Source organism: Plasmodium cynomolgi, chromosome 12, assembly GCF_000321355.1.
Source record: "Plasmodium cynomolgi strain B DNA, chromosome 12, whole genome shotgun sequence".
Taxonomy (NCBI): Eukaryota; Apicomplexa; class Aconoidasida; order Haemosporida; family Plasmodiidae; genus Plasmodium; species Plasmodium cynomolgi.
In genome coordinates, this window is record NC_020405.1 from 2,524,799 (window position 1) to 2,539,822 (window position 15,024).

Sequence of the window (15,024 nt, forward strand, 5' to 3'; positions counted from 1 at the left end):
TTGACGTGGTGGGTGAAGCGACGCTTTTTTTTTTTTTTTTTCCATTCCGTGTGTATACCTTATGGTCCTGCGAAGTATCGCGCTGTACTTTCTGGAACCTTCTTAACCGCTGACCCAGTAGGGGGGTTGGGGGAGGGGAGGAGAGTGCTTCGCCCCAAGACAGCTATTTTTGTGTTTCCTCGCAAGGAGCTGAGCGATCAGCCCTAAACGGTTAGGCATACCTCCTCACGTGCGAGCGTTCACGCACGATGAGTGCTTGTGCGTGTATCTGGCCTTTTTTGTAAGTTCCTTCCTTTTTTTTGTTTTCTCACGGGTGTACGTGCATACGTATGTGCATGTATGTGTGCAAGCGTATGTACGTATGTATGCAAGCGTATGTGCGTATGTATGTAAGCGTATGTACCTATGCAAGCGTATGCACGTATGCATGTACTTAGGCACGTGGGCGCCTACGCGCGTGTCTGTCTCGCGGACCCCCTGCGGATTGCGCGCCTGCTTGCTGCGACTTATAACTTTAAACCCTTTCCATTTGGTGCGCGTGCGAGCATTCGTGTGTGTGCAGATGTGTATGTGTTTATCCTACCCCCTTGCGCCGTGGCGTGTTCTCGCTTCAATATGCCCATATCCGTGCCTCTCTTTTCCCCCTCTTTGTACTACACATTCGTACTACACGTTTGCCACGCGCTGATTTTGTGTCTGCGTGCTTGCTGCGTAAACAACCGCGTTTTTTTTCGCTCTATGTTTCACGCTGCATTTTGTTGTTTTCTTACTGTGTTGTTTTTTTGCAATTTTTTTGCCATTTTTTTTGCCGTCTTTTTTTTTTTTTTGCACATTCAGAAACATCGCATAATTAGCGAAAGTCAATACGCCGTTATTGTGTAGTAGCAGAAATTTGGGAAAAAAAAAAAAGTGGGGAGGGACAGCAGAGCGTTAATGGTGGAACGCCCTAGGCACATACACATGCGCATGCACCTGTGACGCGATAAGCGCAACGCGCAGGTGGACACTGAATCGTGGGTAGAGAACACTTCTGACTGAAAATTCGGGGGGAAGTACCCAATGGGTTGTCCCTCTTAGCTGGTGTGACCGCAGGGAAGGAAGTGACGCAGTCTAGTCGCGCTAGCCAGGGGGGAGGGGAGCGACCTACACATGTAGTTACGTAGTTATGTAGTTGTGTAGTTACGTAGTTGTGCAGCTGTGCAGTTGTGTACCTACGCATTAAGTAATTGTATACGTGAATTACTAGCACATCTGAACCCCTTAAGTAGTACGGCCACCCATCACACTGCGCACAAAGATGTATAAAGAAATTATGAGCGACCTCACCGACTTGGCGCACTTGAAGCAGTTGTGCAAAAAGAAGGTAAGCGGGAAGCGGCAAACGGCAAGCAGCAAGCGGCAATCGCCAATCGGCAAGCGGGTCTCTGGGCAAGGTGTCCGCCGGTGTGTGTAGATTACGCCGCTTTTTTTTTTTTCACTTCCCCGCAACCTGACCCCTTCGCAAGCCGGACCTTTTAGCCACCCTGCAATCATGCAAAGCAAAAGAATATGAGGAGATATGGCTCATCTTGCACAAAGCATTGGAGGAGCGCACCCCTCCAGACAAGCTACTTTACGATGCGGAGAATTCGACTTTGCTCTTTAGGGTACGATTGCAATGCTGCACAGTGGCGTTGTTAAGCAGTATATTGTGGCAAGTCTGTAATTAACACCCTCATGAGGGTGACAAGGAGCCACTTGCGGCCCCCCTTTCCCGTTCCACGTTCTCCTTTCCATCTCCACGTTCTCCTTTCCCGTTCCACTTCCCCATTTGAAGGAAGAAAATGATAGGCAGTATCTACTAACGTGCACCAATTTCATATATATATATTTACAACATTTGGCGAATAATGACAAAAAGAGGAAGAAGCACATAAAATTGGATAGCAATTTTTACTCTCTTTTTTGTAAGCTCATTGGTTAGTATGGAGTGTGTGTGTGGGGGGAGACCTGTACAGGATTGACCCACGTGCAGAACCCCCTTTGTGGCATAGGCAGGTGTTTCCCACAGAGCAGTTACTCCCCCTAGTCACACCGAACAGGCACACGGGATCGCTACCGCATGCCGCTACCCCATGCCGCTACCCCGCAGAGGTCCAATTCATGCTAAGCGACAAAGAACTGCGCATGTCCTTTGGGAAATGCCTATTCCAGCTATGCGAACTGAACTTAGAAGAAAATGAATTTTCGGCTCACGTGAAAGTGAACCTATTAATATTTTTGTTGTGGAAGACGTGCTCCTCGGAGGTAAGGATAGACATAGACGAACAGAATTGGTACAGTTTTTATTTGTAGAGTAGACTCTGCTGGGATGTCTCCACTCGCGTGTATATCTTTATTTCTCTCCCCTTCCCCAATGGGACGTCCACTCCTTCATATCCAACACGCAGGGCAAAAGTGCAGACGTCAGTAAACTCAAAAAGAACAAGGATTTGTGCAAATATATAAAATGGGGAATTCCAGAAAAATCCACGAACTCGTTTTATCTGCTCTGTTCCTACTCACTGAATCTTCCCAAGTTTTATGCACAGTAAGGGGGTGAGATAGATGGGCGGCCACTCTGGGTGGGTGGTGGTGATTGGCAAATATGGTGGGGAAGAAGTACGTGACTATGTTATCCCTCACCCTGTGTGAACGAACCGAATGGAAATTAAAATTACTCCCCCTCCGTTTTCCTACCCCTTGCTCAGCCCCGATGGGAAATTCTTTCTGGCACACGTTTGGTCTCAACACGAAAGCATAGCGTCTCACCTTTTTAACGTAAGCAAAGAGAGAAAAAAGAAAAAAGGGGGAAAAGCTCCTTTAGGGTTGGGCGTTATCCCTTTGCATAGCTAAGGAGTGCATCTAAGGGTTGTCTCACCCCAGGTGGGATTACCTGCCCAATCGCGATGCCACATTCATGTCGATCTGTTCCCCCCCGACTGCTGACAGAAATTTGTGCACAACACGGTGGTCCTCTCGCATGACAGCATCAATCACTATTCGCAAATTATCCATTCGACGTGGAAGGTATGAAATGACATCGGGAGAAGCCACCATCCCCCCCGTGCGCGTACGCATGCAGCGAGATGGGAAGCAGGCTTGTGCAGACCTTTGCAGAGTTGCGCAGACCTTTGCAGGATTGTGTAGACCTTTGCAGGCTTGTGTAGACCTTTGCAGATTGTGTAGACCTTTGCAGAGTTGCGTAGACCTTTGCAGATTGTGTAGACCTTTGCAGAGTTGCGTAAACCTTTGCAGACTTTTCCGTGCTGCTTCATCAAATGGGCAGCTGCCCCTATACACCTATGAGCACACATGGCGAAGCCTGCAATTTTTTGGGGCCACTAACTTTTCCGCTCTCCATCCCCAACTCTCCTAACAGAACTGCGAAGGAGTAATGAAAGAGACACTGGAGATGCAAATTGAGCACCTCGTCAACTTGGCCTTAAAATGTCCCATTAAAATTGCAGCACGATTCAGAAATGCTTTAAGTATATTCCATAACAATAAGGGGTAACCAAAAGAATATGCAATCGTTTATGTCCTTGACATTTATATCGATTACATTTTTCCTCTGACGGGGAAACACTAGGTCGACTGTGCTTCCTTTTTTTATGCTCATTTTCCTTCTTCACCTTTTTGCGTCATGACACGTTGACCCCGCTTCATTCCGTCAAGGGACAAGAACATCAACAATTTGATATTCAAAATTTATGATCCCGTTATTTGGAGGAGTCTCATGGTAAGTGTCCCTATGGGTAGGAACTTAGATGAACATTTTGGACGTCCTCCAAAAGGGGAATAATAAGAGGCATACGCTATGTGTATGCACAAAGGGAAACGCACCTGTAACGGATAAAAAAAAAAAGACCTCCCTTATCTGGATAATGTCCCCTTTCTGCAAAACCGTTGTAGTCACCCAACTGGAAACTTCGGTTCAACGCGACGTGCATCTTTCAGCTGATTTTCCCCGTTGTGGTAATTGACAATTTAGACTTAGTTTTGTGGAAAAATGGGAAGAGCGCACCACTTTAGCGTCAGTCTAGTGAGGATGTTCCTCCTGTTTCATCAACCAGTTGGTGTATTTTTCCTTTTACCCTTTTCCCTTTTTTGTCACCCCTCCGATGGTGCTAAATTAGGACCCCTGCATAAAGAACGTGAATTACCTAGCCTCGATGGAGAAGTACGCTAAACCAAGTGGACAGCTAAAATGGGGGACACATCACATGAAAGTTCCCCCCAAATTGCTGCCCTCTCTCCCCCTCCCCTGTTAGGGGTTCACCCGTGCATGCACATATTCCTCCCCCCTCCACCCTGTGTGTGTGTGTTTATTTTCCCAAGAGCCTACCATGCCCTCTTCGACTTGGCTGAAGACGTAAATGCCTGTGTCCTGCAGGCCGTGGCCAAGTGCATCTGTCATGTGAGCAGAGAGAAAAAAAAAGTGGGCCAAAAAGTGTGCTCTAGAGGGGTGCCAAAATGGGCCAAAAAGTGTGCTCTAGAGGGGTGCCAAAATGGGCCAAAAAGTGTGCTCTAGAGGGGTGCCAAAATGGGCCAAAAAGTGTGCTCTAAAGGGGTGCCGAAAAGGGCCCCCAATGCGTTACCGCCTCTGCAGCGGTGCAGCTTCTCCACGCCGCTCCGTTACACCGCTATGCAATGTCGACCCAGGTCCTGAATGAACTGTGGGAAATAATCAGTGAACAGAAAAGGTCTGCCCTGGTGGAAGTGCTAATCAACAAGCTCCTAAAGGAGAAGCAACACGATAACGTAAAGGTGGAAGTCCTTCTTGGGTTCTACGAAATGGCAAAAAACAAAAAGACACACAAGCTGTTTGCAAAAATATTCTGCAGAATAAAGTACCTCATAAATGACAAGTCTCTACGAGTACGTAAAAATTGCATCGCCCTTGTCCTAGAATTGAATAAACAATTAAACGAAAATTTCTGTAGTAAAATCGACTTCACTGAGTTGATCAAGCGTGTCACCAAGGATCTATTTACATACAACGTGCAGTCATGCATAAAAAAGTTGTCCTATGCAAAATATGAACACTATGAGAGAGTAAAAAATAAGGAAATATGTGAATTTCTCAAATTGGCTTCCAATTTAATTACTTATTCTATGTGGAAATGCTCCATAAAAGAGCAGGCAAAGAAATGTGTAAATTTATTAAATGATTATCCTGCTCTGATGATTTGCATCAGTAAGTTCTCTACTAATTTGGAGCTAGTGCAACGTTACAAGTTAGCTTCTGTGCTGTTCGAAATTACCAACGTGAAATTGGGAGAAGAGGGGAATTCCATTTTGCTTGGAAGGGGGAGCGCTGGAAATGACGGAAGTGGACAGGGATACCCAGAGGGAGCTACTACCACAGGGACATCGCAAACCTCGATGCGTACCTCAGGGGAATGTCTGCAAGACCCCATCATCAACGGCAAGTATGTGAAGTATGCCTCCCTGCTGCTCTGCGTGGCGTACCTGCTGAAGCCAAAGAACGAACAAGAAATTGAATTGTGCGGATCGGAACAAATTGAAACGTTCCTCAAAAATAAATTTAAGGAGGACTACTTCCTCACCAGCATAGATACCCTAATGCAGCAATTTTATTTCAAAATACTTAAATATGTTAGCCTTAATCAGGATGCTTATGTGGGAATATACAAATACGGTCGGAGGGAACTACTCACTTTGTACAGAGCTAAGAATGAGCATGTGTGTAAAAAATTTATCCTTCCGTTATTTTACAAGTGGAGGCTACTCGAGTCAGTTGTTTCAGCACACATGCACATTTTAAATGCATCTATTGAGTTTATTTTTTTATACACTTGTGCGAACCCGGAGTGGGAGTCTGCCAGGAATGGAAGCTCCTTTCTTCACGGTGATAGAAATTTCCCATTTGTGGAGAAGGATGCACTGGGTTATTTCGCTTACGGAGAGGAGGTACCCGACTCGGATGAGGGAAGTGAGATAAAAGTGACCCGCTTGCGTTGCGACAAAAAAGACGACCCCGTGGACGAAAAGGAAAAAAAGAAAATGTGCATAAATGACGAAAAGGAGATAAATACTCTCATTTTGTTATCACTAATTGTTAAAAAGAAAAAATATCACCACATCTTATTTAAGTCATTCCAAAGCATTATACACAACTTGGTCTTCAAATTCAACTCGTATCTTCTGTTCATATTTGACAAGCTAACACAGAACGATTTCGAGTTGCCTCCAATTTTTTTTTCTCCTCACAATGGAGATAAGGTCGAATTCAACTTTGTACAGTTCGTACTTCATGACAGGGCTAAAATAAAAGGGTACTTCCATTTATATATTTCGTTTTTCTTCCTTTGTTACACGTCTAAGAGGAGCAACTTCCCACACGACTGGGATACCTTAATTGACAACACTCTGCGGAGTATTCATCTAATCAGTTCTGTTAAGTTTAAGAACGAGATTGAAATTGTTACGAGTGGGAGTTTTGCAGGGATGACTGCCGTAGGAGAAGTGGCTGCGCAAGTAGATGACCGGTTCACTGAATGGGCAACCTACACCAAGACGATCCTCCACTTTGTCATGTAAAAATTATTTCCACTTTTGAGCGTTCGTTTGGCTGTGCCCACTGCCACTAGGAGTTTAGAATAGTCGGATCGATTTGCTGGTGCAGTGGTGGGGCGAGGCGGCCTCACGTGAGCGCGTTTTCCAGCAGACACGAGTGCCTGCATGTCCGTGTGTGCGTACACGCGATGGGGGAATCCCCCCAAGCGGTGCTATTATACTTACTTCACTTTCTTGACTTTTTTCTTTTTCACTTTTTTCACCATTTTTACCATTTTTACTTCTTTCCCCCCCGCTGCAGACACTTCCTCGACATGGTCGAATTCACCGTCGCCATGAAGATGACGCCGATAGAGGATCTCGACTTTAGCGACTTCGTGAAGAACGTGTTTATGTTTTACAAATGTTACGAACTCGCCTGGGAGGGGATAAATGGCAACGAAAAGCGACGCACAAAAACCCACACGGACGAGCGTGAAGAGAGGCAAGCCCTGCGCGAGGTGTACCTCGGGGTATGGACCAGAGTAAGCGAATTTCTCCTGTTCATATTAAACTTTGACTATTTCGAAAAAAAAGCAGAAATGAAGATATCCATTTTGTATCCATTTTTCCTATTTACGTACGAAGTTATTCATAAGGAGGATATTGAAAGGGTCATGAACAAATATGCAGCTTTAATTAAACAAAGAGAAACCTTTTTTGACTTTGTAAAAAATTACAAAAAAAATAACAGCATGGTGAGTTACATGCGAGAAAGTCAGGTTAATTACATTCAGTCCATCCTGGACAATATTTCACTGCCCAAGGAGAAGGGGTCCTCTTAAAATGAGCAGCCGCCTGGATGAGAGTGTATGTGTGGGTGGGGGGAAAGCTATCCCGCTGTACATACATGCGTACATGTTTGCACTTGGTACAGTGAGGCCAATTCGATTGGGGATTTTATCCAAATGTTTTTTTTTTCCCCTCCAAGTGTCTTAGCTCACATGATTTATATGCCACATATGCACACGGGCACGTATGTCTGTGCTGCACATTTTGGTAAACAATTTTTTCAAAATATGGTTTGGTACGATTTTTTGCTCGATCGTTTTGCTCGATCGTTTTGCTCGATCTTTTTGCTTGATCGTTTTGCTCGAACTGCTTCCCTCCGCGCAAGAAAGGCGCACCAACTTGTATATCCTGTCCATAAAACAAATGGCACGTCACGAAAAGACACTCACCTCAAGCTCAGTTTCCTGTTTTTTATTAGCACGATCATCCCTAGGAGACCCTCCCGCGCCCGCGTGAGCTTGTTCAGCTTATTCTTCTGTATTTGTTTCTCAATCATGGCAATGTTCCTTTCATAAATTTTTTTTTTTTTATAAATTCTGCGATGCTGTCATCCGCGGGATCATCCGCGTGCTCGCCGCTTCCGCTGTCGAAGCTTCTGCACAGGAGGCTCAAGTCGTCGCTCCAGTTGGCTCCTTCGGGGTGGCTCTCCTCGCGGTGGAAGCTTTTCTCCTGGTCAAAGATGCTCTCCAGGTCAAAGCTTTTCTCCGGGTCGTAGCCTTTCTCACGCCCGCAACTATTCCCATCCCCCATATCCCCATCATCGGCATTTTCGATGGGCATCCCCTCTATCAAACGATCGACTAAGTCGTTGCTTATACCGTCACTGAGTTCATCTCGCCTGCTCCCTTTTGAGGCGTCTGAATTGCCTCCTGGCAAACTTTCACTCGTAACTTCGTGGCGCCCTGGGTGTTTATTCCCTTTTGAGGAACCGCCCCCAGTCGTAGTCCTTTTACCTTTCCCCTCACAATCGCTGTCATTGTTGCGGTTACAGATGTTACTACTGCTATTTGTTTTTTCCGCCTGCTTATATTCCATTTCGGCGCGTTAAGCAGTAAAAAGGAGCATTTTTTGTGTGTGCAGTTTCTCGTTAGGCAGTTCGCATGACAGATCGCATGACAGACCGCATGGCAGATGGCAACTTTTCATTTATGCTGCCGTGCGATGTCAGTTCGTCCGTGCGTTCATGAGAGGCACACGGGAAACCAATTCGGGGGCATATTCAACTAGCGCAATTTTGCTTTATTTTTATATTGGCTTCTTTTTATCCTACCAAGCAATACTCAACAGGGGTATTTTCATTTCTCCTTGGAAAAAATCACAGCAAATGTGTCATACTTTCATAATCGTAAATTTTCCGCTTTTTTTTTTTTTTTTTCTCAAAATGGACTCTCTTATATCGCCATTTCTAAATTTCGGACGTCCCTTTTTGGAGATTAAAATTGTGGAACACTGCAGAGAAGTGGGACCGACACGGATTTAAGCGGGCAAGAGAATATGCCCAGCTGGCAGGAGAAAAAAAAAAAAAAAAAATATAAAAACAGGAAAAAACAAGCAAAAACAGATAAAAAGCGAGTAAAAAAAAGCAGATAAAATTGTGCCATATGAACAAACAAAAAGCTACCAAGTGCGGAGGGCCAAAACGAAAGAACAAATTTATCTCACCGCAAATGGCGCCTTTCTAAATTACAACGGCGCAGCTTCGACTGAAGATTTGACTGACAAAAACGACTGTCAGATCTGCCCACTACATAACCCTACGGGGGCTCAAGATGAAAGTACGTTTTCGCAAACGGTAAAAATTTACCTGAACGGTTCAGGCGAAATGGTAAAAGGTACATTTTGTCGCTCTGGGAAGAAGTGGCTTTGCTTTTCGTATCTCCATTCGGCTGAGCCGTTTTGACGCGGTTTTGCTGTCATCCTTACTGTCATCCTTACTGCCACTTTTTCTGCCTCTTTTGCTGCCTCCTTTGCTGCCTCTTTTGCTGCCCCTTTTACTGCCTCCTTTGCTGCCTCCTTTGCTGCCTCTTTTCTTCTGTATGCTCGATGGAGGTCCACAAAGCCGCGTAAAAGCAACCTCGAAGGCAAAACCATACGCAGTTGCGGGAGAGCCAATTTGTTTGCGGTCACAGTTTGACCTACCCTTCCAAATTGGCTGCCATAAGCCAGCAAGCACTCCCCCCACATTCATTTTTTCAATCGAACGATGGTGAAGTCGTACGACAGATACGAGTTCGAGGATTGCTTCGGCATTGTGAACTCGAAGACGTCCAACTGCGTTTTTTTGAACTATAGCAGTATTTTGTCAGGTAAGTAGGAGCAATGGGGAAGTCGGGCTGTTCAGCCGATATGCATACCACACGCGTGTGCGGCGAAACCCCAATTTAGCCACCACCACCCATCGCATGGTGACAACATAGTAAGAGGCCGCCGCTTTACAAATGACTGTTCATTTTTTTTTTTTTTTTTTTCCTCACTTCCACCCCACAGGGCATGATGAATGTGTAAGCCTATGGAATATACACGAGAAGGAAATAAAGAAGAAACTCACAGTACCCTTCACAGCTCCATATTATTTTTTCTCCTACCACGTGACACACATATGTGTAAATCCGAAGAATAAAAATATGATCGCAGTGGGGTATGTTAATGGATGTATAAAGGTGTTTGACGTAGAATCGAATAAAATAAGTTCGACCTTCTCAGGACATACATCAGCTATAAATAAATTGAAATTTAATGAGGATGGAAATTATTTATGTTCATGTGGAAAGGACACCAATGTGATATTATGGGACGTGGTGAATGATCAAGGACTGTTTAAGTTGGAAGGACATACCAACATCGTTAACGACATCGAATTTTTGAGAAAGAAAAACAATTATGTGGATAATTTTATGAATAATAATTTACTCATCAGTGCATCCAAAGATTGCCTCATCAAAGTTTGGGATTTAAATATTCAGCTGTGTGTGCAGACTGTCGTTGATTGTGAAGAAGAAATTACTTCCATCCTGATTAACGAAACGAATACGAGGTTAATTGTCGCTTGTAATTCTGCCATAAAGGTATACAAAATTGACATGCTCGCTGGTGGACATGATAAGTTTAGTAGCTCCTCCAAGGTGTACCTCAGCTTCCTAGCCTCCATTAAACGACCAAGCAATAGTCGAATACAAAATATGAAGATGGTTTTTCTTGTTCAAAGTGAGAGTCACCACGATGGAGTCGATGTGCAGGAGGAACGTTTGCTCTATGATGACGATGGTGGTGATGGCAGTGGCGATGGTGATGACAATGGCGATGGCGATGGCGATGGCTATAACGATAAGGATAACAACAGTTGGACCCATTTGGAGAAAAGCCAAGCCCAAGACGGGGAGGCCGCTGCGCATAACACCGCTAATGATGGGAACGCAAAGGGGAACACACAAAAAAAAACAAACCGGGATGAAGACCCGAGAGAGAACCCATCCCAGGAGAAGAAACCCAATTCGGATATCAGACAGACCGATAAATACATCTTAAGTGTTATAAAAAAATCTCTGAACAAGTCAGTCAAATTATGCAACCGAAGTAACTACTGTGCCGATGGGGATAATAACGGGATCCTCCTGTGCTGTACGAATGTAAAAAAAATCGAGTTGTACAAAATAAACTCTGTGAAGAATCAGAAAAAATCAGAAAAAAATAAAAAAAAAAGAATCCTAGAAAAATTGAAGAAGAAAAAAAAAGCCATTTTGAAAGAAGCCAAAAGGATAGAGAAATTTAAAGGAACCCAAAACATTGATTTTACAAACTTGATGAAGATAGTGAAAAGTCTAGAGGAAGAAATTACTCTCCATGGGAAGTATCACTTCCACACAGCCAATGATGAGGTAAAATTTTTGTTTCATTACAACTGCAAGTTCAGGCTGCAGTATCTTGACGTGTACCGCAGGAGGAAGAGGGACTCCTATATCTACCTGCTTGCTGCTTACGTCACGAATCGGTTGAGTGTGTTCCAGGTGAACCTCTTCGACGTTTTGACGAAAAGGGATGAGTTCGTCGTCAGGGCGGGGGATGCAGAGGGGCGCGATGCAGAGGGGCGCGATGTAGAAGGGCGCGATGCAGAAGGGCGCGATGATGGCGAAAGGGGTGATGGCGAAGACGATGGTGACGAAGGTGATGATGACAAAGGTGATGGTGACGAAGGCGATGGTGACGAAGACGATGGTGACGAAAACGATGGTGACGAAGGTGATGATAGCGAAGACGGTGGTGACGAAGACGATGATGGCCAAGACGATGATGGCCAAGACGATGATGGCCAAGACGATGATGGCCAAGGCGATGATAGCGAAGACCATGGTGGCGAATCCCAGCAGGATCACGCCCCCAAGGGTGAAGCACGCGGACGGCGCGGCGCGACTGACAAAATCGTGGAGAAAAAAATATATGACTATTCCAAGTGCTTCAAGGAGACGTGCGAAATAAACAAGGGGCACAACAGCACGGTACAATTTCTGAGCCTTTCCGAGAAGAACGAGCTGCTGGTATCCATTTGCAAGAAGTACGTGAAGGTGTGGAGCATGCGGACCTTCCAGAATACTATCACCATCAACTTGGAGGGGTGCACAAACGCGCTGTTTTGCGAAGAGGACGAGTATCTGCTGATTAGCGATGACGCGGGATACATCTACCTGTACGAGTTGAGGAACATTGAGTTGAGGCACTCGCACAAGGCGCACGCGAATGGGATCATCAGCATGTGCAAGAATGTGAAAGAGAACCGGTTTTTGTCCGTCGGGGAAGAGAGCTACTTGAAGGTGTTTGAGTTGTGCTGGCGGGAGGGGGGCGCTGAATCGAGCGGTGAGGAGAGCGACGAAAGAGGCGAAGGGGACGAACGAGGCGAACGTGTCGGAAGAGACGAACGTGACGGAAGGGAGCAGAGGGAGGGCGCGCCAGTGGGCAAAGCGGCAAGGATCACGAATAAGCGGCGGCGAACAAACGGCTCGGGGGAAGCCCAATCTTCGGAATTGCAGTCGGAGGGGGAGACAACCGAGAAAAAGACCCAGCTGACCTTCAACGAAGCGGATTGCTACAATCTAAGCGACAAAGTGAGCTGCGCAATTTACTCTCCCAACGGAAAGTACATCTGCGTGGGCTACCTGAATAACTTGATAGAAGTGCTCTACAGTGATACCCTAAAGTTGCACCTTACATTGTATGGACACAGTCTACCCATCACATGCATGGATATATCGAAAGACAACACAGTGTTAGCATCCAGCTCAGCAGATAAATTTCTTATCCTTTGGAATATAGAATACGGAAGTATCACCAAAAGGATGCATACAAACTGTGATGTCCTGACAAAAATAAATTTCTTTAACAAAAGCAATCATCTGATAAGTATATCTAGAGATGGATTCATAAAAATGTGGGATGCTATCAAATTTCAATGTATCTGTACTATGGATGGGAATTTTGGGGTCCTCACTTCGCTAGCTATAAATATAGAAGACAATTATTTCTTAACGTCAGGAACACATAGAAGTATTAGATGTTGGATGAAACGAGATGATGATTTTATTTTCTTAGAAGAGGAAAGAGATAAAGAATTAAATCTACAAATAGAAAAGGAGGCTGTCAGAAATGATTTATCCTATCCATCTTCTGTAGAAAAAAATGCTCTCCTAAGTAAGGCTACTATTAAAACGATAGATACAATTAAATCTTCTGAAAAATTAATCGAATATTTGGATATAATTGAAGAGGAATTAACCCTAATGGATATTTATTTTAAAAATTTAACGGAGTATGAAGAAGCTAAAAGGAAAAATGAACTTCCTGATTTTGTTCAACCTCCAAATAAGGTGAAACCCAGACCAGAACTACTAAATAAAAATCCGTATGAATTTATTATTGAAGTTATGTGTAATATTAAAAAAAATATTTTACATGAAGTATTAATTTCTTTACCTTTTTCTTATGCATATAAGTTACTAAATTATATCAAGACTTACTTGATGGCATTTTATTTTTTCCAGCGTATTCAGAATGATTATGGTAAATTTCGAATTTGTGGAGACTTGAGTTTCCATGTTGAGTATTCCATTAACGTCGTTCTCTCCATTGTAAATATTTATCGGAACCAGTTTTTGTTTGACGTGAAATTTCGGTTCCTTCTGTACGAGCTGCACCAACTCATCATTCCTCACCTGAGGAGGTCCCTCGACCAGTGTGCCTTCAACCAAAGCACTCTCGGCTTTCTCCTGCATGCGCTGGACGACGAGGAAATGCCCACATAGTACGAGGGCCCCAACGCAGAGTGGAAAAAAAGGGAACGGTGGTGGGAAAATATGACCTCCCGCCGTACATACATATCGTTTTTTTTTTCACCTCATTTTTGACTTCACTTTTGACTTCATTTTTGACTTCACTTTTGACTTCATTTTTGACGTCATTTTTCACCTCATTTTTGACTTCATTTTTCCCATTTTTGCCCCTCAATTTGAAGTTATTCGAATTTGTTGCATGTAGCCAAATTGGCTGCCCGAAAAAAATTATTTTTGTTTAATAGCCCTTGGGGCGTATAATTTGGCTACACACCTTTGGGCGATGAAGTGCCACTTTGGGCGAAGAAGTGCCTCTTTGGGCGATGAAGTGCCTCTTTGGGCGAAGAAGTGCCTCTTTGGGCGACGAAGTGCCACTTTGGGCGAAGAAGTGCCACTTTGGGCGACGAAGTGCCACTTTGGGCGGCGAAGCTGCCAATTTTGGCATTTCCCCCCCCGGTGCAGCAAATTCGCGCGCCAATTCGTTAACCGTTGAGGGGGCACATTTTCTTTAACCGCTAAGGGGCAACCGCGCAGAAGCCACAAGCCTGCAACAAAGCTGCCACGTAGCGACCGTTTCGCGACGGCTGAATGCACCTGCACGTTGCCCCCGCATGATGTGGACCTGCAACTGCAACTGCATGGAGCGGTGGTGGTGGGCATGTAAGAGAGCGTAGCGTTATACACATGCACAGAGGAGCGAAAGCATCTTCCTGGTGGCCTACCAGGTCCGTAGAAATCACGACATGCTGTTTGATAAAAATCGAAAGGCACACCCCACATAAGCAGTGCATTCCCCAACACCTGCATGTCGCATGCAAATGGGAATAATTTACGTACATGTATAACGGCAGAATGTTCACCTGACGGTGCTTGCAGCTGGGGGAGGTATACCCTTCTATGCATGTCCATGTGTAGAGAATGAAAGAAAAAAAAAAAAAAAGAGCGGTCAGGAGAGCTTGGGTTGGAAAGAAAGAAAAAGTAAACATGGCCAAGTGGGCGAACTGAACTTGGCAGTGCGAACTTGGCAGCGAACACTTGGCGGCGAGCACTTGGCAGGGAGCACTTGGCGGAGAGCACTCGGCAGCGCGAGCCCCGCAACGTTAACTCCACAGAGCGACCTTCCCGGCCGGAGACCGACGCACCGAAAATTAATCGCCCAATCCAACTCGACAATCTGAAAGCTATACATGCATAATACGTCCAATTGAAGTGGCACATGGTACTAAAAAGTTTTATGTCCGTCCATATGCGTCGCGTGTACCGCCGCCCCCCCGGCCACGCCTTTTTTCCTTTTGCCCCATTAACCCAAGGGACA

General features: G+C 44.9%; 5 protein-coding genes across 5 annotated transcripts in view; 4 read left to right on the forward strand and 1 right to left on the reverse strand.

Moving 5' to 3' along the window:
* The window catches only part of PCYB_126670 (hypothetical protein), a gene marked incomplete at both ends in the record, with an annotated part of 5,584 nt that extends 4,734 nt beyond the window's left edge, over positions 1 to 850 (forward strand). Inside the window, one exon of the mRNA XM_004224001.1 lies at positions 838 to 850. Coding sequence (XP_004224049.1) covers positions 838 to 850 — 13 coding nt within the window. The remainder of the gene's footprint in view (positions 1 to 837) is intronic.
* Positions 851 to 1,297: 447 nt separating this feature from the next.
* On the forward strand, positions 1,298 to 3,535 carry PCYB_126680 (hypothetical protein; the record flags this gene model as incomplete). Its single annotated transcript, XM_004224002.1, has 8 exons — positions 1,298 to 1,363; positions 1,506 to 1,646; positions 1,817 to 1,958; positions 2,132 to 2,286; positions 2,430 to 2,569; positions 2,730 to 2,799; positions 2,971 to 3,048; positions 3,401 to 3,535. 8 exons carry the CDS (start codon positions 1,298 to 1,300, stop codon positions 3,533 to 3,535), a joined length of 927 nt encoding a protein of 308 aa, XP_004224050.1.
* Positions 3,536 to 4,671: 1,136 nt separating this feature from the next.
* PCYB_126690 (hypothetical protein) lies at positions 4,672 to 7,385 on the forward strand (the record flags this gene model as incomplete). Its single annotated transcript, XM_004224003.1, has 2 exons — positions 4,672 to 6,581; positions 6,863 to 7,385. 2 exons carry the CDS (start codon positions 4,672 to 4,674, stop codon positions 7,383 to 7,385), a joined length of 2,433 nt encoding a protein of 810 aa, XP_004224051.1.
* A 499-nt stretch (positions 7,386 to 7,884) lies between these two features.
* Positions 7,885 to 8,172, reverse strand: PCYB_126700 (hypothetical protein; the record flags this gene model as incomplete). The annotated part of the gene is made up of 1 exon (XM_004224004.1): positions 7,885 to 8,172. One exon carries the CDS (start codon positions 8,170 to 8,172, stop codon positions 7,885 to 7,887), a length of 288 nt encoding a protein of 95 aa, XP_004224052.1.
* Positions 8,173 to 9,595: 1,423 nt separating this feature from the next.
* PCYB_126710 (WD domain G-beta repeat domain containing protein) lies at positions 9,596 to 13,682 on the forward strand (the record flags this gene model as incomplete). The annotated part of the gene is made up of 2 exons (XM_004224005.1): positions 9,596 to 9,698; positions 9,880 to 13,682. The coding sequence occupies 2 exons, from the start codon at positions 9,596 to 9,598 to the stop codon at positions 13,680 to 13,682; spliced, it is 3,906 nt and encodes a 1,301-aa protein (XP_004224053.1).
* Positions 13,683 to 15,024: the final 1,342 nt, after the last annotated feature.